At 45.2% G+C, this 22,618-nt stretch overlaps 1 protein-coding gene across 1 annotated transcript in view; it reads left to right on the top strand.

The window, feature by feature from the left end:
- Window positions 1–10,624, top strand: part of slc13a1 (solute carrier family 13 member 1) — a 78,649-nt gene extending 68,025 nt beyond the window's left edge. Inside the window, 3 exon segments of the mRNA XM_086009787.1 lie at window positions 1,637–1,798; window positions 3,725–3,861; window positions 10,486–10,624. Coding sequence (XP_085865913.1) covers window positions 1,637–1,798; window positions 3,725–3,861; window positions 10,486–10,624 — 438 coding nt within the window.
- The last annotated feature ends 11,994 nt before the right edge of the window (window positions 10,625–22,618 follow it).

The raw sequence follows: 22,618 nt of genomic DNA on the forward strand, positions 1-22,618 counted from the left end.
TGCACTCCCTCTAAGGCCAATATATCCTTCCTAAGGTGTGATGCCCAGAACTGTTCAGAATACTCCAGGTGTGGTCTAACCAGGGTTTTGTATAGCTGCAGCATAACTTCTACCCCCTTGTACTCTAGCCCTATAGATATAAAGGCCAGCATTCTATTAGCCTTTTTGATTATTTTCTGTACCTGTTCATGACATTTTAATGATCTATGTACCTGAACCCACAAATCTCTTTGGACCTCTACTGTTTTTAGCCTTTCACCATTTAGAAAGTAACCTGTTTGATCCTTTTTAGATCCAGAGTGGATGACCTCACATTTGCCTACATTGAAATCCATTTGCCACAGTTTTGCCCATTCACTTAATCTGTCGATACCCCTTTGTAATTTTATGCTTCCATCTACACTGCCTACAATGCCACATATCTTTGTGTAATTGGCAAATTTGGATATTAAAGGCTGGACTAAAAATAGCAGATGAGTTCATAAACCAAAAGAGTAATGTTTAAACAGTCAGAAAAATGCTGATATTGTGTTACAGCTATAAATACTGTCCCCACCACCTATAGCGGGCACGTTCGTGCTAACGCGATTTGCCCACTATATACGTAGGACAGTTCAAGGGGTAACTCTATTACAGTACTCTATTATTGAACAAGAATGTAGTAGATCACTGCTGAATATGCGACTGCAGTCAGTTTTTAATGCAAGGTGTAACCACACCATTTAAAGGGGGTTAAATACACAAGGTACAAAAAGCAATTGGACCTTAATAAGATACTATTTCCTTATACAAAAGCAAAATACTGCAGAGGCTGGAAAGCTGAAAAAAACCCAGAAAATGCTGGAAATACCCAGCAGGTCAGGCAGCATCTGTGGAGAGAGAAACTGAGTTAACGTTTCAGGTCGATGACCTTTCATCAGAACAGGTAATGGTTCTGCTGTTACCATTTGCCTCTCTTACTTCTCCCATCACCACCCTTTTGCCTTGCACCATCATCCCTTTAGATATTTAATCTCTCCTGCCTATCACAGACCTTCCCTTTTGTTCTCTCCTCTCCTCGCACCCCCCTTTTCACTTATAAACTGTTAAATCTCTAACTTTTTCCAGTTCTGACAAAGGGTCATCGACCTGAAACATTAACTCTGTTCCTCTCTCCACAGATGCTGCCTGACCTGCTGAGTGTTTCCAGCATTTTCTGTTTTTATTGCTATTTCCTTATGTTTGTTCTTGCATTCCATGCACCTGAACGAGGTGTGAACTAGTGAGTAAGCACAGCTGTTTCTGTCTGAAATACATGAAGTGCTTAACACACTGTAAGCGCCAACTTTAAAATTGACTTTAATGCAAACGGATAATGGTAAGCGCTTGTTAGCCAATTTAAGCGATTGCCCGATTTTAACATGGGCGTTTTAAGTGTCGGGGTCTGTACATTCAATTGTCTCATTCATTTTCAATCTATGAATTTTGCCCTTTGGTTGTGAAGGCACCTGTCTTCTACAAACACCTATTTATTTTTCTCAATGGGTGCCTACTTTTTGAATGAGAGCCCAAAGTACAGTAATTTATTGTGTACAAGCTATTCCATTTCTGATCAAGCTTAATGCAACGTGCACTCGCTTTTTCCCCGATCCCCAAGGTATCTGGGCTTTCTTTATGGGTGGGAAGCAAACTGGAGCTGCTTGGCACCTTGCCAGTATGGGTCATCGTACTGGTGTCCTGTTTAATCGTTACAACTGTCACAGAGGTTGCCAGCAACCCAACTACTACAACCATCTTCCTTCCAATTCCAGCTCCCTTGGTGAGTACTGCAGCTGCATTTGACATATTCTATTTCTAACTGCGGTCACTATATGATACCCGAAAATAGGTGGATGGGAAATGTTCCTGCAGTGCCTGGACAACAAGGATACACAGGCAAGCTGCATTGTTATGAAAATAAGATGCTGATCATGAAATGGTCAAAATTGAAGTTCGGATATTATGAATGAACCTAACACAGTCCAATTATTGCAGTGATGAGACTGCCAGTTTAGTTCACCACTCCTGTGCAGTGCAAGAGAACTTCCTGGATAATTTATTGCCCCAAGTTCTTACATAGAAACATAGAAGATAGGAGCAGGAGTAGGCCATTCGGCCCCTCGAGCCTGCTCCGCCAGTCAATGAGATCATGGCTGATCATCCAAACTCAGTACCCTGTCCCTGCCTTCTCCCCATATCCCTTGATCCCTTTAGTCTTAAGAAATATATCTAACTCCCTCTTGAATATATTCAATGAATTGACCTCAACTGCCTTCTGTGGTAGAGAATTCCACAGGTTCACCACTCTCTGGGTGAAGAAATTCCTCCTCATCTCTGTCCTAAATGGCTTACCCCTTATCCTTAGTCTGTGACCCCTGGTTCTGGATTCCCCCGCCATCAGAAACATCCTTCCTACATCTAGTCTGTCCAGTCCTGTTAGAATTTTATAAGTTTCAATGAGATCCCCTCTCATTCTTCTAATCTCCAGCGAGTATAAGCCCAATCGACCCAATCTCTCCTCATACGTCATTCCTGCCATCCCAGGTATCAGTCTGGTGAATCTTCGCTGCACTCCTTCCATGGCAAGAACAACCTTCATCAGGTAAGGTGACCAAAACTGCACACAATACTCAAGGTGTGGTCTCACTAAGGCCCTGTACAACTGCAGCAAGACATCCTTGTTCCTGTACTCAAACCCTCTCGCTACGAAGGCCAACATACCATTTGCCTTCTTAACCGCCTGCTGCACCTGCATGCTTACCTTCAGCGACTGGTGCACAAGGACACCCAGGTCTCGTTGCACTTCCCCTTCTCCCAATCTATTGCTGTTCAGATAATAATCTGCCTTCCTGTTTTTGCCACCAAAGTGGATAACCTCGCATTTATCCACATTATACTGCATCTGCCATGCAGCTGCCCAATCACCCAACCTGTCCAAATCATACTGGAGTTTCTCGGCATCCTCGTCACAGCACACACACACACCCAGCTTTGTGTCGTCTGCAAACTTGGAGATATTACATCTACTTCCCTCATCTAGATCATTAATATATATTGTGAATAGCTGGGGTCCTAGCACCGATCCCTGCGGTACCCCACTAGTCATTGCCTGCCACTCGGAAAAAGACCCGTTTATTCCAACTCTTTGCTTCCTGTCTGCCAACCAGTTCTCTATCCAAGTCAGTAACTTACCCCCAATCCCATGTGCTTTAACTTTACACGCGAATCTCTTATGCGGGACCTTATCGAAAGCCTTCTGAAAGTCCAAATACACCACATCCACAGGTTCTCCCTTATCTATTCTACCAGTTACATCCTCAAAAAATTCCAGTAGATTAGTCAAGCTCGATTTACCTTTTGTAAATCCATGTTGACTTTGTCCGATCCTGTCACTGTTTTCCAAGTGCTCTGCTATTACATCTTCTGCTATTACTTCTTGTTTTATAAGCCCTTGGAATAATGTAATTAACAGGTGCTTCTGAAAATGGGCTGTTGATGAAAAGTCTTCACAGAAAAATCTTACTTACAGTTGCGATCTCTTAAAGCTGAGCTTTCCTGATACCATCACTAACTGTACAATCATTTACTAACTTAATGACAGATATTGCAATTCGATCTGTTTAATTTGCTGTTGATTCGTACAATCTTTAAGATTGCCATTATTTTTTAGCTATGACAAAATATTTTTCTGTTTTCTCTCTTGCAGGCTGAGGCCATTCATGTAAACCCACTTTATCTATTGATTCCTTCAACTCTTTGCACTTCATTTGCATTCCTGTTGCCCATGTCCAATCCTCCAAATGCGATTGTATATGGATATGGCCATCTCACTGTCATGGCTATGGGAAGACTGTGATGGTGCTGTCACCATTTTCTAGAATGATATTTTCTACAAATATTATTTAGCTCAGCACTGATGAAGGTACATAATTTAGCTAAATCAGAGATAATTGTAGTCTGTAGCTTAACCAAGGATACAAAAGTATGGATTTTTGCAAAGTAATTCATGTCATTTACTAGATATTTTCTTTTAATACGGTTATAGTGCCTTCATTGCAGGGTTTAATATCCTCAGGGAGTAAAGTGTTCTGAAAAGGTTGATGTGAGTAAACTGGAAAGCAACGCTGATCTTTATCTCACTCGGACGCCCAAATGCATTATTCACACGACAGTATGATCCTCCCTTGAGCACAGTGCTGAGATGCAAATTACAGAAGTGCGAAAAGGAAGCACACGCTCATTACGAGCCGGAAGATCGCTGCCCGCCATATTGGTGTCGGCAAAAAAATTGGTTTCCAGGGCTCACGCCTGTAACAGGCCTTAGGCCACTTATTTGAATATGCAAAGGGTGCCGTACTTTCCGCTCTGCAATATTGGGTTTCCCGGAACACAGCCAGCACCAGGCTCATGTGATCCAACAGGTGGTTTTTAAAGGATGCAAGATGCAACCATCAGGTAAGTGTTTAAAATATACTTACCTGAATGTGGAGTCGGGAGTGGCAAGTGTACATGACAGCTATTAGGGCCAAGATTTTCCGGTGAGTCAGTGGGCACAATAGGTGTCAGGTCTGTCAGCGCTGAGTGGACCCGACACACAGTGGCGGGGGAGCCAATTGAAATGATTAGTGGCTTGTTTACAGCCACTTAACAATGGTTTTAAACTGACCTTTTGAATTTGACAGCTTGCCCATGAGTTTCACGCTGTTGCTAGGCCACGCCTGTGAAGCTGAAGCAGGAGGTCAGTGGCCATTGAATCAGCTGATGAGTTGACAGTTTCAAATGTATAGTAAAAGTTCCCACCTTACAGAGATATCTTCCCTCAACCACAAGCTCTTCCTCACTGCGATTCCACAGCAGATTCACCATGCTGCAAGTCTTTACACAAGTCTCCATCCAGTCTGACCTCATGGCCTCTTTCACCATTGACAGATCACTTCTGTCATCTCTACTTCACCTGCCATCTATTCCATCAGCATGGGTGCCCTTTATACTCTCTCACTTTGGTCCTCAGAACCCCACCACCATCAGCCCCAACACCAGCAGCACCAACAACACCACCAACCTTCTCCGCAATCACCTGATGTTGCACAGGACAGAGGGCATCAGCACCCAACCACTTTGCTGCCTGGGAGGCCAGAGGTGGTCTCACCATGGCCAGATTTACTTCACTTGATGCTATACACCCTGGCTGCCACATGATGCACCAGCTTGGCACCATCCCACACCAACACCATAAAGCATCCCTACAATGCCCAGCCATTCCTTTCACACTCATCACCATTGCGGGGGATACCGTTATGTCTCACCATTCACTGCAACTAACTAAGACACTTCCAAAGGTGCACACAAATCTGTCCAAGAATGCAAAGTGTTGAAAATAAAGATTTCAATGTTTGACAGCACATTAACAGAAACTTTACATGAACATTGCATATAACACCCAAGTGCCTACCCTTGTTTGTTGTAAGTTGGTATGATTGGACTAGGATGAGGGTGAGTGATGTAAGAAAACTACTAGGCACTTGGTCTAAGCATTAAACAAAGCTTTAATCAACTGTTTTACAACATGGAGGTCTAGTTGTGTCCTTCATTAGTTCCTGTTAGGAATGTCCTGTGCAAGCTGGGCCCGTGCCTAAGTATTTATACTCTCCCTGGACTGTGCCACCCATAGGCCGCTCAGTATTATTTCATAAGTCTTTCTTTCATGAATGACTGATTCATGTCAGTGAGTGTGAGGGGTGGCTAGTGAGATGGGGAAGTGATAATGTAGAATGAGAGGGATGGGTGGAGGTGCAAGGTAAGTTTGTATGAGAAGGATATGCAGGAGTAGGGTAGGGAAGGCAGAGTGATGGGGATGTGATGAGAGGCACAGCAGGATGAGATTGAGTGTGGCTTCGTACTAACGTTTCGTGATCTACTGAGATCATTGAAACATTTGTGGCACTGCACCCAGGTCCTCCTGATCACATCCCTGCTTGTGCCCTCCTCTGCAATGTGCAACCAGGCTGTGTTGATCTCCTGGGGAGGTTTCTTCTGCCCATTGGAAGGGAAGAGGACCTCCCTGTGTGCTGTGACTCCCTCCATAAGCATATGGAGGGAGTCATGGGAGAGCCTGGGTGCAGCCCTGTACCTCTGTACAGTGCTTGTCAGTGTTTGCAGCACCTCAATGCTGTAGAACACTGACAGCACAACTGTCAAATGAAAGTTGGCCATGGTCCCTTTAAGGAAATGGGCTGATGACACGTCATCAAATTACTTCACCAGACCTGATTCCTCTAGCTGGCCGGGAAATGGGCTGGGCGGGCTTAACAAGCCCAATCAATGGAAATTAATTTCACAGAGTGGGCTGGAGCCATCAGCGGGGTTGGGACCCTCCACCGACGTCACCCGCCATGGACCCAGCGAGACTCAGTGAAGTAACTACTAACACTACTAACAATAACCAGCCCCAGGACAGTGACAGCGTAACACAAAGATTTCGACCCAACACAATCGTCGCTAAGCAAAAGGAAAAATATCTGTCATATTGGGCAGAAACAACAAAAACCCAAAGCAAACTCAATTGCTACTTGGCCCTAAACAGACAATACAACATGGCTGATTACCTGACCATGGTAAAGGATAGCAAACTGAGAAAAACTTTGACAATGTACAGACTTAGTGAACATAACCTGGCGATTGAAAAAGGTAGACACAGACAGACCCGGCTACCAAGAGAGGACAGGATATGCTCTCACTGCAGTCAGGGAGTGGTGGAGACAGAGATGCACTTCCTCACAGCTTGTAGAAAATATCAGGGCATAAGGGAGAATTTCTACCCAAAATTCACAAAAATATGCCCGGAATTCAGAAATTTGAATGACGACCAAAAACTCCCATACCTACTAGGGGAAGAGAGAAATTGCGTAACACTAGCGGCACACTATGTTACAGCTTGCCATAAACAGAGGGACAACCACTAAATATAAGAAAAGAGTATATATAAATTATATGAAAGTATATTTATACACTCAGGGATATGTCTGTGTATACACTGTATGGATAGATCTGTATTTTTGTGAACAAACATGAATGTTTTCCGATGCTTTGGCAACATAAGATGTAACTTGTCATGCCAATAAAGCGATTTGAATTGAATTGAATTGAATAGTAAAACCCTGGCCTAGGTGTCTACAGCTCACCGGCTTGACGATAATGAGGCCCAAGGCCTAATAGCACGTACACCTCGGGCCCATTCATTCAGCCATGGGGAACGATCCCAGTGTCCCCTACACTAGGGCGCGCTCTAACTTTTAGGCCTTAATGTTTAAAATCAAATGCTCACGACCTCCAGATCAATAAGTGCAGATTTGATTAATTTAAAACATTAATACAAATTTAAGTCAGCCACTCGATATTTGGGGAAATTAAATCCACAGCGGTTAAATGACTAACAAAACTCCTGAAAAATAACAGCACACCATCAGTCATCCCATAATACCAACAGAGTCCTTAAAATTAAAGACAGAATAAAAAGAACATCCCAGAAAATGGAAAACATAAAAATTAAGAAGGATCAATGAACCCGTTACCTAAACTTACATTTTCTTTCTTTGCCACAAGAACTAATTATGGACACACCCGGGATGGAATTGAACTATTATTTATATTCGGTATTTATCTCAACAGGCAGACAATGTTAAATCCTCACCACTCTGCCATCCTGAAACAAAGGGGTGATTTTAATCCCAAAAAACGGGTGGGTTTGGGTCGGGTGAGATGTAAAAATGTTAACAATCTGAATCCCGACCCCAACCCGCCCACTTCCAGTTTTAACAGAGGCAGGATGGGGAGTGAACAACTAACCCGCTCATAGGAGGTGGGTTGGTCATTTAAATTTGCAACAAGACCTGGACGACGTTCAGGCTTGGGCTGATAAGTGGCAGGTAACATTCGCATCACAGAAGTGCCAGGCAATGACTATCTCCAACAAGCGAGAGTCTAACCACCTCCCCTTGACATTCCACGGCATTACCATCGCCGAATTCCCCACCATCAACATCCTGGGGGTCACCATTGACCAGAAACTTAACTGGACCAGCCACATAAATACTGTGGCAACAAGAGTAAGCCAGTGGCTAGGTATTCTGCGGCGAGTGTCTCACCTCCTGACTCCCCAAAGCCTTTCCACCATCTACAAGGCACAAGTAAGGAGTGTGATGGAATACTCTCCACTTGCCTGGATGAGTGCAGCTCCAGCGACCTCTTCCACCTAGAAGGACCAGGGCAGCAGGTGCATGGGAACACCACCACCTCCAAGTCCCCCTCCAAGTCACGTACCATCCTGACTTAGAAGTATATCGCCGATCCTTCATCTTCGCTGGGCCAAAACCCTGGAACTGCCTACCTAACAGCACTGTGGGAGTACCTTCACCACACGGACTGCAGCGGTTCAAGAAGGCGGCTCACCACCACCTTCTCAAGGGCAATTCGGGATGGGCAATAAATACTGACCTTGCCAGCGATGCCCACATCCCATGTATGAATAATAAAAAATATATGTTATAACGAGGCTGCCTGTCTCAGAATTAACCACCATTTTAAATTTAACCCTGGTTGGCCGGGTTTCCCGGGCCTCGGGAAACCCAGCAGCCAAAGGTAGGTGAGGACTGCTTGATCTAGGAGGTTACCTGCTGGATCCAGTTTACCTGCCTCACCCCACTTCTCCCCGCTTCCCCCCCCCAATTGGACACAGTCACGAGTCACGATCTCCCCCAACCCTGAGCCATGATCTCCCCCAACCCTTCCGATCGCTACACAGCACCCCCAACACTTCCGATCTCCCCCCACCCCCGACATTTCCGATATTTCCCCTCTGGCTTCCAATCTCCCCTCTGGCCTCTGATCTCCCCTCTGCTCCAGATCCCTCGATCTTCCCCTCCCCAACCCTGGGCCTTACCGATCCCTCCCTCCCTCCACCCCATTCCCTGGCTGTAGCCTGGTGCCGAAGGCCTACCCATTCGACTGCCAATCTGTCAATCTAGCTGGCTGCGGCCGGGGAACGGAGACAAAAGATGGTAATCAGGTCCTGCCGTTAAATTCGGCAGTACCTGAGGGAAACCGTTCTTCCTCCCGACCGCAAAATTGTCCCCCGCTCCCTCTCCGCCTCCAAACTAAGATCGGGGCCTAAGGTTTCCAATCGCACTAACGTTCTTAAAGACCTGAATTTAGGTAGTTAAATGTTGATCAATATATTTTCAGTGTCTATCAATACACTGCAAATAATACCATTATAACATGGTAGAGCCAGAAACCAGGATATTTCCTTAATTTATTTCAATACTTTATCAGTAGCACACAAGAGGGATATAATTTTTCAGAATTTTTATTTGATTTTAGTGAAGATCAGTGATTTCCATTTTTGCTTTTAGCTCTAAAATGTACATCTGCAAATAGCAACATGTCACACCATTTTAAATACAAATTATAATTATAGCCTCGTAATCTATTTTATAAGTCATATATCTGTGCTTGAAGCATTCCCTTGCTTTTAAAGTTGTCACTTTGATTAATAATGGGAACAACACTTGCAGAGTGTCTTTAAAGCAGTGAAATATTCCATGGTGCTTCACAAAGTAGAAGCGGTAATCAGGCTCCAGGTAGGATCACAGAATCACAGAAACCCCACAATGCAGATAGAGGCCATTTCGGCCCAACGAGCCTGCACCGACACATATCCCACCCGATCCCCATAACCCCTACACCAACACATATCCCACCCTATCCCTGTAACCCCACGTATTTAATCCCCCTAACACTAAGGGTCAATTTATCATAGCCAATCAACCTAACCCGCACATCTTTGGACTGTGGGAGGAAACCGGAGCACCCGGAGGAAACCCATGCAAACACGGGGAGAATGTGCAAACTCCACACAGACAGTCGCCCGAGGCCGGATTCGAACCCGGGTCCCTGGCGCTGTGAGGCAACAGTGCTAACCACTATGCCAGGGGGAGTGGCCAAAGTCTTGAAAGTGGGTTTTGAGAAGGCCTTTGGAAGGTAGAGATGTAGCCAGGTAGATGAGTTCAGGAAGGTAATTCCGGAGTCGATGGCTGTGATAGGTGAAGATTCTGCCAGTAGTCTAGACTCAGAAGAGCAGACAGGATGGGAGAAAGATGCAGGGGTAGAGAGGTGGTAGGTCATGGAGGAATTTGTACCTCATCGAAGGAGTCAACATCTTCAGGAGGGGAGGGGAGAAAATCAAAAAGGAAATAATAAGCAAAGTAAATGAGTGCATGCAATCTTAATAACTGCAAGTCACTTATTGTTTATAATGATATTCAGAACCAAAATCAGATTTCTTTGTATTTGATTTTGGGTTTTTTGAAAAAGCTTCAGTAAAAGGATAAATATGAATAATAGGTAGATTTACTCAGGTTTATCAAACTCCAAATGGAAGTGCATTTCTAACCTATGTTTTGTTCCTCAGGTTAAAGCTGGATTGGGTGTTAGTATAATCGGCATTTTAGTCGTGATGATTGCAATATTAACTTGGGCTATCCCTTTATACAATCTCAAAACATATCCTTCATGGGCACAAGAACTTGGAAATGCAACAATTCCCTGACACTGACATGGTGTATGAGCAGGCGAAACCTGGCTGAGAATCTGAGTGTTTGTAACTTGAACTAGGAAAACTGATGGCGAGAATACAATTTCTTGCAGTAAATCTGGTCACTGTGTCAAATGCAGCAATTTATCCAACAAGGATTGCTGCCTGTTCAAGTCCAGATAGTGTTCTAACAAAACATGCAAACAGCAGCATAGCATTCATTGGAAATAGCGACTGGAAAACTGTGCAGGAACACAGATGAAGCTTTTTGGGGATATTCATTTAGTAAGATTGTACATACTCGATGCTGTGCAATATTTCATTTAAGATGAAATTTCTGTTGAGGTTTTGTGATAGCAGTATAAGATTTACAATTGATTTTCTACATATTATGCAACTTATGTGACTTCCAGCTTCTCAGACTAATGTAAGCCTTTTCCTGATTAATCATGCCACATTTCACCATTTCTTTTGAGATTTCACAGAAATTGTATTTAATCCATGAGGCGAGTTATGTGAAGGGACCATTATTTGCCTAGATTATGGGACGTCCTGAGGTCATGTAAGGTGCTGTATAAATGCAAGTTCTTTTTTGCCTTTTAGATGGTATTTGGTACAATGTATTGCATATTAACAAAAACTGCACTGTGAAGAAGACAGTTGGCAGGTTCACACTATATGTTGACAATCTTGCACAAACTGGTGGGGGGAAGCACTGAGAAGATACCAACTGTTTTTCTTCAGGCCATGAGAAATGATTGGAGGGCACCTCACCGTGAACCCTTCTCTAGTATGTTGTTCAGGGTCCTCAGTAAAGGCCTGACAGCAGCCTCTTAGCTGGGAAAAGGAGCACAGTGTGGGGAATTATAAAGGGGGAAATAGGGGCAGATCAGCCATTCTTCAAAATAAGGGTAATGATCAGTTTAGACGTATTCTCTATCTATATATTATTAAAATTCTTGTGTAGGGCTTGTACTTGCTGCCCACAAACTTCACTTCCTGTTGTCACAATTTTTGGCCGCGCTTTTCTGTCAACATTCAATTTCTTATGTCAACTGCCATGATGTAATCACAGCCTTTAGTTACTTAATGGCTCTGTGGAGCAGGTGTCTGAATTCTCTCTCCCAACTCCATCGCCATCTTGTATACATTAAAAAATTATACCCGTCAGTCCGTCACCTGATGGTGGGCAATGCCACAGATAATTTACTAATATATAAATGCGATTCAAATATCATATTGACCTTTGGTCTCGTGCCTGTTTTTTTGTCTTGCATTTCTTTCATCATGTAGTCTTTTTGACAAATGTAACTGTAGCCAAGCACACTACAGAAAATCAAAGTTTAAAGAAAAAGGAAAGCATTTAGAAACCATTCAACAACGCTTTTCTATTGAGAATTAAACTTGATCCTTAATTTCTGTTTTCCGGGCTTTACCATGAGGAAAACAAAAGCCACTTATTTGAACCCCTGGTTTCACATGGAATTGTTCCTGACTGGATACCTAACAACTTCCCCATGATCAGGTTAATGTCCCTGCTGCGTTATTCATCAATGCGTGTACAGGTGGGAAAGACTCAACTGTAGAATTTGCTTTGAAATAATTGACTGTGTACATGGCTAACAAAGATGTTCTCTTTTTTGATTAATTTTTCGGCTTCTGCCAACACCAATACTCATTTAAATATCAGTCGCCTGCTTGTGAGCTGTGACATCTGATTTGAATAATCTACATTATGTTAGACATAGCACTGTAGAGCAACGTGTCATTAATTAAGTTTGATTGTGCTGTTATCCAATAATTCACTCATAGCAAGTGCGTTGAATTGAATAGCAAAATAGCAAATCACACAATAGGGAGAATGGTCAACATGTAAATGCAATCTGAACCAAAATGTGCTCTTTCAGAGAACTCTCAAATTCGGGATGATTTTGGCCCATTCAGACACTAGCGCATTGGTCCCTGTAGGTCAACTTGCTAAATCTAGTCAAGGAATTTGACAAATTATGAAGCTGCCCCAAAGGGCACCGCAACATTATTATTCTCTTATGGCATTTAACTTGCCTAATGATGGAATAAATTATAATGAAATTAAAGTGCAAACCAACATGAACCGAGTGATGGAAGCAAATGAGGTGACGAGCACCTTCACCTCGCTGGATGAAGGTTGAACTGATCAAATTTAGGATAATTCCTACATTTTCTATGTGGCATTACCCAATAAAAATACATTTTTCAGCACATTCAGAAACAATTCTGGGCAGTCATATCCTAAGAGCCGTTCAGTGTCCTGATGTGGCCTGGTTTGCACATGGGCCTTCACCTACACTTCCATGGTTAGGCCTCCTTAAATAACAAAGTTGTGGAGCATGCAGCAGACCAATATTATCTTGGGAACCGTGGTGACGCTGTGCTGCAAGACAATCCCGAATTTGTACGAGCATCTGAAGCCCTATTTTAGATGGACAAATTGAGGGGGGGGGGGTAACACTGGTTTCCCAGACTTCACAGCAACAACAACTTGCATTTATATAGCACCTTTAATGTAGTAAAACATCCCAAGGAGCTTCACAGGAGCGTAATCAGACAAAATTTGACACCGTGTCACATAAAGAGATATTAGGACAGGTGACCAAAAACTTGGTCAGAGAGGTAGGTTTTAAGGAGTGACTTAAAGGAGGAGAGAGGGGTAGAGATGTGAAGCGGTTTAGGGAGAGAATTCCAAATTTTAGGGCTGAGGCAGCTGAAGGCACAGCCGCCAATGTTGGAGCGATAGAAATCGGGGATGTGCAAGAGGCCAGAATTAGAGGCGCGCAGAAATCTCGGAGGGTTGTAGGGCTGGAGGAGGTAGCTGAGATAGGGAGGGGTGAGGCCATGGCGGGATTTGAATGCAAGGATGAGGTCAGCAATCACAGGGGAGATGGGTGAACAGGCGCAAGCTAGGATATGGGCATCAGAGTTCTCCAATCATTCTTCAAGCACTCTCCTCTTGATATAGTGCCACTAATAAATTCAGGTGATCCATTGAAGCTGAAATGAATTCTAGATACCTACACCTGTATATTCCAGGAAAGATCTATGATGTTGTTTATCCCTTGTAGGGTGCCCACCGGTCACAAAGACTCATACTCGATGGCCACCAGTGCTGTAGAAAGGCATCTGAAGCATTGTGTGCACATAGCTACTTGTTGCTAACTTCAGTGTGAGGTGCAGCTGGCAGTATAACTTAGGTTTGGCAGCTGAACATCGCACTGTACAGATATACTGAGGCCAGTATCTGTAGTACAATTACAGCATTAATCATCAATAGAAACAGAAAATGCTGGAAATACACATCCATTAGCATTTGAGACAGGCCTCCATCCAAAATGTTCATCTGTCCTTTTTCTTTTGGATGCCAACAGTTCTGCAATGTAGTTCTAGCATTTTCTATTTTTATATCAGATTTCCAGCGCGGATTTGTTTTTCTCCTTTATGCTCTTAATCATTGTTAATTAGTATGACCTGACTCGTAATAAGTGCGTTCGCTTCCACAGCATGTGTTGTTCTGATATCTATTTGTATTTGGCACTGAAAAGGGGTTTAAAAAAAGTTTCCAAGGTGATTTACTAAGAAGCTGATCCTTTCCGAAAAGCGCTTACCACCCAAGGATTGCAACGGCTAGCTGAATGTTTCTTATGTACTATAAGAAAAGTTTCCAATAAGCAGAGGAGAGGCATTTTCCATTATAAATTAACTGCTGATACATTGTCACCGCGAAGCAGAGCTAAACATGAAGGTTGATTACTTTTGCTCTTTACTCTCAAGAGGAATGAAAATGTACTTGTGAGCTGTCTGATTGTGAATTGAGGTATTTGCTAAAATAGAATTCACTGGTAACACCTGTAACAAGGTAGTTACACCTTAATTTGGCCAAACATAAAAATGAATCTTTTTTTCAGGAAGACTAGCTGAAATGGATGAGCAAGGAGTTTCTGCTTCTGGGAAGGTTGGGCTAAAACTCACTACAGAGCAAGAACTGAATTTGGAACACACCCTGGTTACTCAGCTGAATACCAGCCCACTCACCTCCTTGGAATGTAACTGACATTAATTTATTTTTTATTCGTTCCTGGGCTGTGGGCGTCACTGGCCAGGCCAGCATTTATTGCCCATCTCTAATTGCCCTTGAGAAGGCGGTGGTGAGCCGCCTTCTTGAAGCGCTGCAGTCCATGCGGTGAAGGTACTCGGATCTCCGGCACGGCAAGAGAGCCCCAGGTGGGCAGAGGAAACGCTTCAAGGACACCCTCAAAGCCTCCTTGAAAAAGTGTAACATCCCCACCGACACCTGGGAATCCCTGGCCCAAGACCGCACAAAGTGGAGGAGAAGCATCCGGGAAGGCGCCGAACACCTCGAGTCTCTTCGCCGGGAGCAAGCGGAAGCCAAGCGCAGGCAGCGCAAGGAGCGCACGTCAACACAAGCACCCCACCCACCCGCCCCTTCAACCACCGTCTGCCCCACCTGTGACAGAGACTGTAGGTCCCGCATTGGACTAATCAGTCACCTGCGAGCTCATTTTTAATGTGGAAGCAAGTCATCCTCGGTTCCGAGGGACTGCCTAAGAAGAGAAGAAGGAAGGTACTCCCACAGTGCTGTTAGGGAGGGAGTTCCAGGATTTTGACCCAGCGACGATGAAGGAACGGTGATATATTTCCACGTAAGGATGGTGTGTGACTTGGAGGGGAACTTGGAGGTGGTGGTGTTACATAAGAACATAAGAACATAAGAAGTAGGAGCAGGAGTAGGCCATACGGCCCCTCGGGCCTGCTCCGCCATTCAATAGGATCATGGCTGATCCGAATCTAGACTCACGTCCACTTCCCTGCCCTCTCCCCGTAACCCCTAATTCCCTTATCTGCTAGGAAACTGTCTATCTCCATTTTAAATTTATTTAATGTTGCAACTTCCGCAGCTCTCTGGGGTAGCAAATTCCATAGATTTACTACCCTCTGAGTGAAGAAGTTTCTCCTCATCTCAGTTTTGAAAGGGCAGCCCCTTATTCTTAGATTATGCCCCCTAGTTCTAGTCTCACCCATCAGTGGAAACATCCTCACCGCATCCACCCGATCAAGCCCCCTCACAATCTTATATGTTTCGATAAGATCGCCTCTCATTCTTCTGAACTCCAATGAGTAGAGTCCCAACCTACTCAACCTTTCCTCATAGGTCAACTCCCTCATCTCTGGAATCAACCGAGTGAACCTTCTCTGAACCACCTCGAGAGCAAGTATATCTTTTCTTAAATATGGAAACCAAAACTGCACGCAGTATTCCAGGTGTGGCCTCACCAATACCCTGTATAACTGCAGCAAGACTTCCCTGTTTTTATACTCCATCCCCCTCGCAATAAAAGCCAAGATTCCATTGGCCTTCCTGATCACCTGCTGTACCTGCATACTAACCTTCTGTGTTTCATGCACCAGGACCCCCAGATCCCTTTGTACTGCAGCACTTTGCAGTTTCTCTCCATTTAGATAATAACTAGCTCTTTGATTTTTTCTGCCAAAGTGCATAACCTCACACTTTCCAACGTTATATTGCATCTGCCAAATCTCTGCCCACTCACTTAGCCTGTTTATGTCCTTTTGCAGGTTTTTTATGTCCTCCTCACTCACTGCTTTCCCTCCCATCTTTGTATCGTCGGCAAACTTGGATATGTTGCACTCGGTCCCTTCCTCCAAATCGTTAATATAGATTGTAAAGAGTTGGGGTCCCAGCACTGACCCCTGCGGAACACCACTAGTTACTGATTGCCAGCCCGAGAATGAACCATTTATCCCAACTCTTTGTTTTCTGTTAGATAGCCAATATTCCACCCATGCCAGTATATTACCCCCAATCCCGTGATTTCTTATCTTGATCAGTAATCTTTTGTGTGTAACCTTGTCAAATGCCTTTTGGAAGTCCAAATACACTACATCCACTGGTTCCCCATTATCCACCCTGTATGTTACATCCTCAAAGAATTCGAGCAAATTTGTCAAATATGACTTCCCCTTCATAAAACTATGCTGACTCTGTCCTATTAAATTATGTTTATCCAAATGCTCTGTTACTGTTTCCTTAATAATGGACTCCAACATTTTGCCAACCACAGATGTTAGGCTAACTGGTCTATAGTTTCCAGCTTTTTGTCTACTTCCCTTCTTAAATAAGGGTGTTACATTAGCAGTTTTCCAATCTGCCAGGCGCCTCCCATCTCCCATGCGCCTGCTGCCCTTGTCCTTCTAGGTGGTAGAGGTCGCGGGTTTGGGAGATGCTGCCGAAGAAGCCTTGGTGAGTTGCTGCAGTGCATCTTGTAGATGGTACACACTGCAACCACGGTACGCCGGTGGTGGAGGGAGTGAATGTTTAATGTGGTGGTTGGGGTGCCAATCAAGCGGGCTGCTTTGTCCTGGATGGTGTCAAGCTTGTTGAGTGTTGTTGGAGCTGCACTCATCCAGGCAAGTGGAGAGTATTCCATCACACTACTGACTTGTGCCTTGTAGACGGTGGAAAGGCTTTGGGGAGTCAGGAGGTGAGACGCTTACCGCAGAATACCCAGCCTCTGACCTGCTCTTGTTGCCACAGCACTTATGTGGCTGATCCAGTTAGGTTTCTGGTCAATGGTGACAATCAGGATGTTGATGGTGGGGGATTTGACAATGGTAATGCCATTGACTGTCAAGGGGAGGTGGTTAGACTCTCGCTTGTTGGAGATTGTCATTGCCTGGCACTTCTGTGGCGCGAATGTTACCTGCCACTTATCAGTCCAAGTCTGAATGTCGTCCATGTTGTGTATGTACCTTTAAGAGAAGAACTGCTTTTATACTGCAGTACCGGCAGTGACCACACCTGTATAAAAAGCCCTAGCAGGCTTCTGTACTTCCGTCTTGAGTTACCCTCTGTTCAGTAAATACCTGTTTTATTGTTCTCCTGCAGTCCGTGCATTATTGATACCCGGACACTACACTGGCGACGGGCAGGTTTAAACTCACCTGCAGTACTGCATCACCTCACGGGGATCTTTCCCTGAAGAGAAGCTTCTTGGAGGTCGAAGTCAGAGCGGCAGGCGTCGATCGCGGGCAACCGCCCAGGGATCCATCGGAGAGTTGCAGGGGAGGCTGTGGAGAGCTGGGCTTGGCTCCCCAGTCGAGGTGTTCCAGCAAGTCGTGCTGGTAGCTGGTAGCAGCTGACCCTTCCGGACTGCAGCGGGCTTGGGTTCGATTGAGCGGCTCTGCAAAGGGGCCGTGCAGCGTCGTCGGGAGGAAGAGAGAGAGAGAGGGTGGAGCGCACAGGGCGTGGTCGGTGCTCAAGAACCGGGCAGCGTGGACAGGATAGAACGAGGGGAAGGAAAAGTGAGACGCGCCGAAGCCGCGGGTCGCCGCCATTACCCTGTAGAACGCTAGGAGCAGCATGGCAGCAAGGGGAAGAAGGAAAAGCGCAGGAGGCGCCAATTTATTCCATTGGGGAAGAAGAAAAAGCGCGGGAGGCGCCATTTTAAATCACCCAAGATGCCGAAGAGTGGCAGTATCACTGCTTTCAACAACGAGGTAGAAGACTGGACCACGTATGTGGAAAGAATTGAAGTGTACTGCAATGCCAATGAGGTGGCCAATGGAAAGAAGGCGTCGGTATTATTAAATTTGATGGGCGCGAGAACGTACGGCCTATTGCGGAATTTAATTACCCCAGCTAAACCAATGGAGAAAAGTTTTGAAGAGATTGTTAATATCTTACAGGAACACCTAAACCCTACACCGCTGCTGATAGCAGAAAGATTTAAGTTCCATAGAAGAAACCAGCACAAAGATGAGAACAATGATGACTATCTTACGGAACTACGCAAGTTATCGAAGCACTGCCAGTTCGGAGCAGGACTGGCAGACACCTTACGGGATAAGTTTGTCTGCGGACTCCAGAGTGAAGGAACCCAGAAACGACTACTTTTGAAAAAGGACCTGATGCTAGAACAGGCTTTCAGCGTGGCAGTATCCTATGAAGCAGCAGCACGGGGAGCTGCGGAAATACAACAGAAACCACAAGAATACAGCGCTAACGAAATGGCGTATGGAGCAGAAAAGTGCTATCGCTGCGGCAGAACAACCCATGATCAGAAGGACTGCTGGTTTATGGACAAAGTATGCAGGCAATGTGGGAAAATGGGACATATAGCAAGAGTCTGCAGGTCGGGAAAGAAAACCAACACTACAAGAACTACTAAGGAAAAGTACAAGAAAGTAAAAAAAATGACAGACAGTAGTTCGGAAGATCAGGAGAGTGATAATGACTCCGGGAGCAGGAGGCTAAGTTGTCTAAAGTTACACAACGTGATCGCAAAGGAGGATCACCGAACCATTTGGGTCACCCTCATGATAGCAGGGTCCCAAGTAAAGATGGAATTGGATACAGGATCAGCCCTAACTGTCATGAATCGACGAGACTATGAGCGGCTATTCTCACACATACCCTTGAAGGACACGTCCATTGTACTGAAGACATACACAGGGCAAAAAGTCTACCCCAGAGGAAAAATAAGGGTGCCAGTTAAATACAACGGCAAGGAAACACAGAAACTGTATCTATATATACTACAAGATGGAGGACCACCATTATTGGGACGTGAATGGATCCGAAAAATACAATTGGATTGGCATTCCATTCAGGCGCTAACTGTGACTGACAAAAAGGATGATGACGTCACACCTGGACGACTGTCAAAAATTCTAACTGACGCGAAAGAGGTGTTCCAACAAGGACTTGGGACTCTAAAAGGAGTAAAGGCAACGATAAAAATCGAAGATAACGCAAACCCAAAATTTTTTAAGGCCAGACCGGTACCATACACGATCCGCCCAGCCGTTGAAGCAGAACTGGAGAGCCTGGAGCATTTGGGTGTGCTGTCGAAGGTGGACTGGAGCGAGTGGGCCACACCCATCATTCCTGTAATGAAGAAATCATTGAGCAGCACGCCTGGGGAGCCGAAGAAGGTTCACATCTGTGGGGACTTCAAGGTAACTGTGAACCCAGTCCTGCACACAGTACAATATCCTCTTCCATGGATAGAAGATATTTTCGCCTCACTATCTGGAGGGAAACGCTTTACGAAGATTGATCTGGCCCAAGCGTATCGACAAATGGAGGTGGAAGAAGCATCTAGGAAATACCTCACCATAAACACTCACAAAGGCCTTTACCATTACAATCGACTGGTATTCGGGGTAGCATCAGCCCCGGCTATTTGGCAGAGGGCGATGGAACAAGTCCTGCAAGGGGACCCAGTGTTATTTGGACGACATCCTGGTTACGGGTGAAAATGACAGTGAACACCTTGTCAACCTGGAGCAGGTGCTCACTAGATTACAGGAATATGGGCTACGAGCCAACCGCCCCAAATACGAGTTCTTCAGGAGACAAATCTCGTATTGTGGCCACATGATTGATGAGGAAGGGTTGCATAAGTCACCAGACAAGATTGAGGCTGTAGTCAAGGCTCCAGCATCGGAAAATGTGTCGCAACTGAGGTCGTTCCTCGGGTTGGTGAACTACTACCATAAGTTCTTGCCGAATTTATCTACAATTCTGCACCCACTGAACGCCCTGCTGCAAACTGGAGTAACATGGAAATGGAGTGATGAGTGTAAGCGTGCCTTTCAGAAATGTAAATGCCTAATCACTTCAAAAGAAGTTTTGGCCCACTACAACCCAACACTACTGATTTGGTTGGCATGTGATGCGACTCCCTACGGCATTGGAGCGGTGCTGTCACACAAATTCCTTGACGGTTCAGAGAGGCCAATAGCCTTTGCGTCACGCTCGTTAACCTCAGCCGAGCGTAACTACGCCCAGATTGACAGGGAGGCCCTCAGCCTGCTTTGGGGGGTGAAGAAGTTCAATCACTATCTGCACGGGCAGCAATTCACCCTACTGACTGATCATCAGCCCCTGGTCTCCATTTTTAACCCAAAGAAGGGCGTTCCGGTGATGACGGCGCAACGGCTGCAAAGATGGTCACTTTTTCTAGGGGCACATCAGTACGACATAAAGTACAAGGGTACGAAACAGCATGGAAACGCTGATGGGCTGTCGCGCCTACCGTTGCCTATGGTAGAGGAAGCACCTGCAGTGGACCCTGTTGAGATATTCCATGCGACCATAGTCGAATGTCTGCCTGTTACAAACTCAAGTATAGAGAAGGAAACCCGAAATGACCCGACACTCTCTCGGGTCTATGATTTGACGGTGAAGGGATGGCCAGCACATGGCGACTCACTGTTGCCAGCATTCTCGCCAAGGAGAGAACAGCTGTCAGTGTGCCGGGGGACCTTGATGTGTGGATCCCGAGTGGTAATTCCACCCAAGTTGAGAGATAGAGTGCTCAATGAGCTTCATGAGGGTCATCTGGGAGGGGTAAAAATGAAAAGCCTAGCCAGGGCGTTTGTGTGGTGGCCGGGAATCGATAAAGAAATCGAGGATATGACCAAGAGATGCACAGGATGCCAGAAGGTCCAAAACGCTCCACCACAGGCCCTGCTACACCCATGGGAGTGGCCCTCATCTCCATGGCAATGGGTACACATTGATTTTGCTGGTCCATTTATGGACTCAATGTTTCTAATCGCCGTGGATGCCCATTCGAAATGGCCAGAGGTCATCAAAATGTCCTCCACCACCACGGAGAAAACTATTGCAGCCCTGCGGACCATCTTCGCCAGGAATGGCTTGCCAGAACAGATTTGCTCCGACAATGGGCCACAGTTTGTGTCCGAGGATTTCCGGAGGTTTCTGAGGAATAATGGGGTGAAACATTACACATCTGCCCCATATCATCCAGCCACAAATGGATTGGCTGAGAGGTTTGTTCAGACCTTTAAAAAGGAATAAAGGCGATGTATAACGACGACATACCACTACAACACAAGGTAGATAATTTCTTGTTTGCTTACCGGAATGCGACACATGCAGTCACCAACCAAGCTCCAGCCATAATGTTCTTCAACCGAAGGCTAAAATGTCGCCTGGATTTGCTCAAACCAAACATAAGACGAGATGTTGAGGATAAGCAATTCCAGCACATCAATGAGAAGCCAACCAGGAGCTTCAAGATAGGGCAACCAGTCTTGGCCTGCGACTACCGAACAGAAAAATGGCAGCCAGGAACGATATGCACACAGCAGGGACCACTAATGTACACAGTGGACGTTGGAGAGAGCTTCGTGAGACGCCATGCTGACCAGATTCTAGAGTCACAGGAACAAGCCAAACCTATACCACGAGCATGTGCACCTGGTAATGAACCCGAAGTGCAGATTGCGTCTACCTCAGAAGCAGTGGTATTGGAAGCTGACGAACCAACCAATGACAATGAGCCAGAATCGACTCCGCCGCAAGAACAGGATACTCGAGAAAGGCGCTATCCAGTCAGGATCAGGAAGCCTCCTCAAAGACTGAACTTATAAATAATTATTTCAGTTGATGTATATAGTACAGAGGAAATTGTAATTAGTTATTATTTAGTTGTTAAATGAATGTTATGTACTGTTTATCTAAAAGGGGAGGAATTGTTGTGTATGTACCTTTAAGAGAAGAACTGCTTTTATACTGCAGTACCGGCAGTGACCACACCTGTATAAAAAGCCCTAGCAGGGTTCTGTACTTCTGTCTTGAGTTACCCTCTGTTCAGTAAATACCTGTTTTATTGTTCTCCTGCAGTCCGTGTATTATTGATACCCGGACACTACAGTCCAGGTCTTGCTGCATGCGGGCATGGGCTTCTTCATTATCTGGGGAGTTATGAATGGCGCTGAACACTGTGCAGTCATCAGTGAACATCCCCACTTCTGACCATATGATGGAGGGAAGGTCATTGATGAAGCAACTGAAGATGGTTGGGCCTAAGACATTGCCCTGAGGAACACCTGCAGCGATATCCTGGGACTGTGATGATTGACCACCTTCCACTGTGCTAGGTATGACTCCAGCCAGAGGGT

Source organism: Somniosus microcephalus, chromosome 16, assembly GCF_052327205.1.
Source record: "Somniosus microcephalus isolate GS21.2 chromosome 16, FLI_Smic_1.0, whole genome shotgun sequence".
Lineage (NCBI taxonomy): Eukaryota > Metazoa > Chordata > Chondrichthyes > Squaliformes > Somniosidae > Somniosus > Somniosus microcephalus.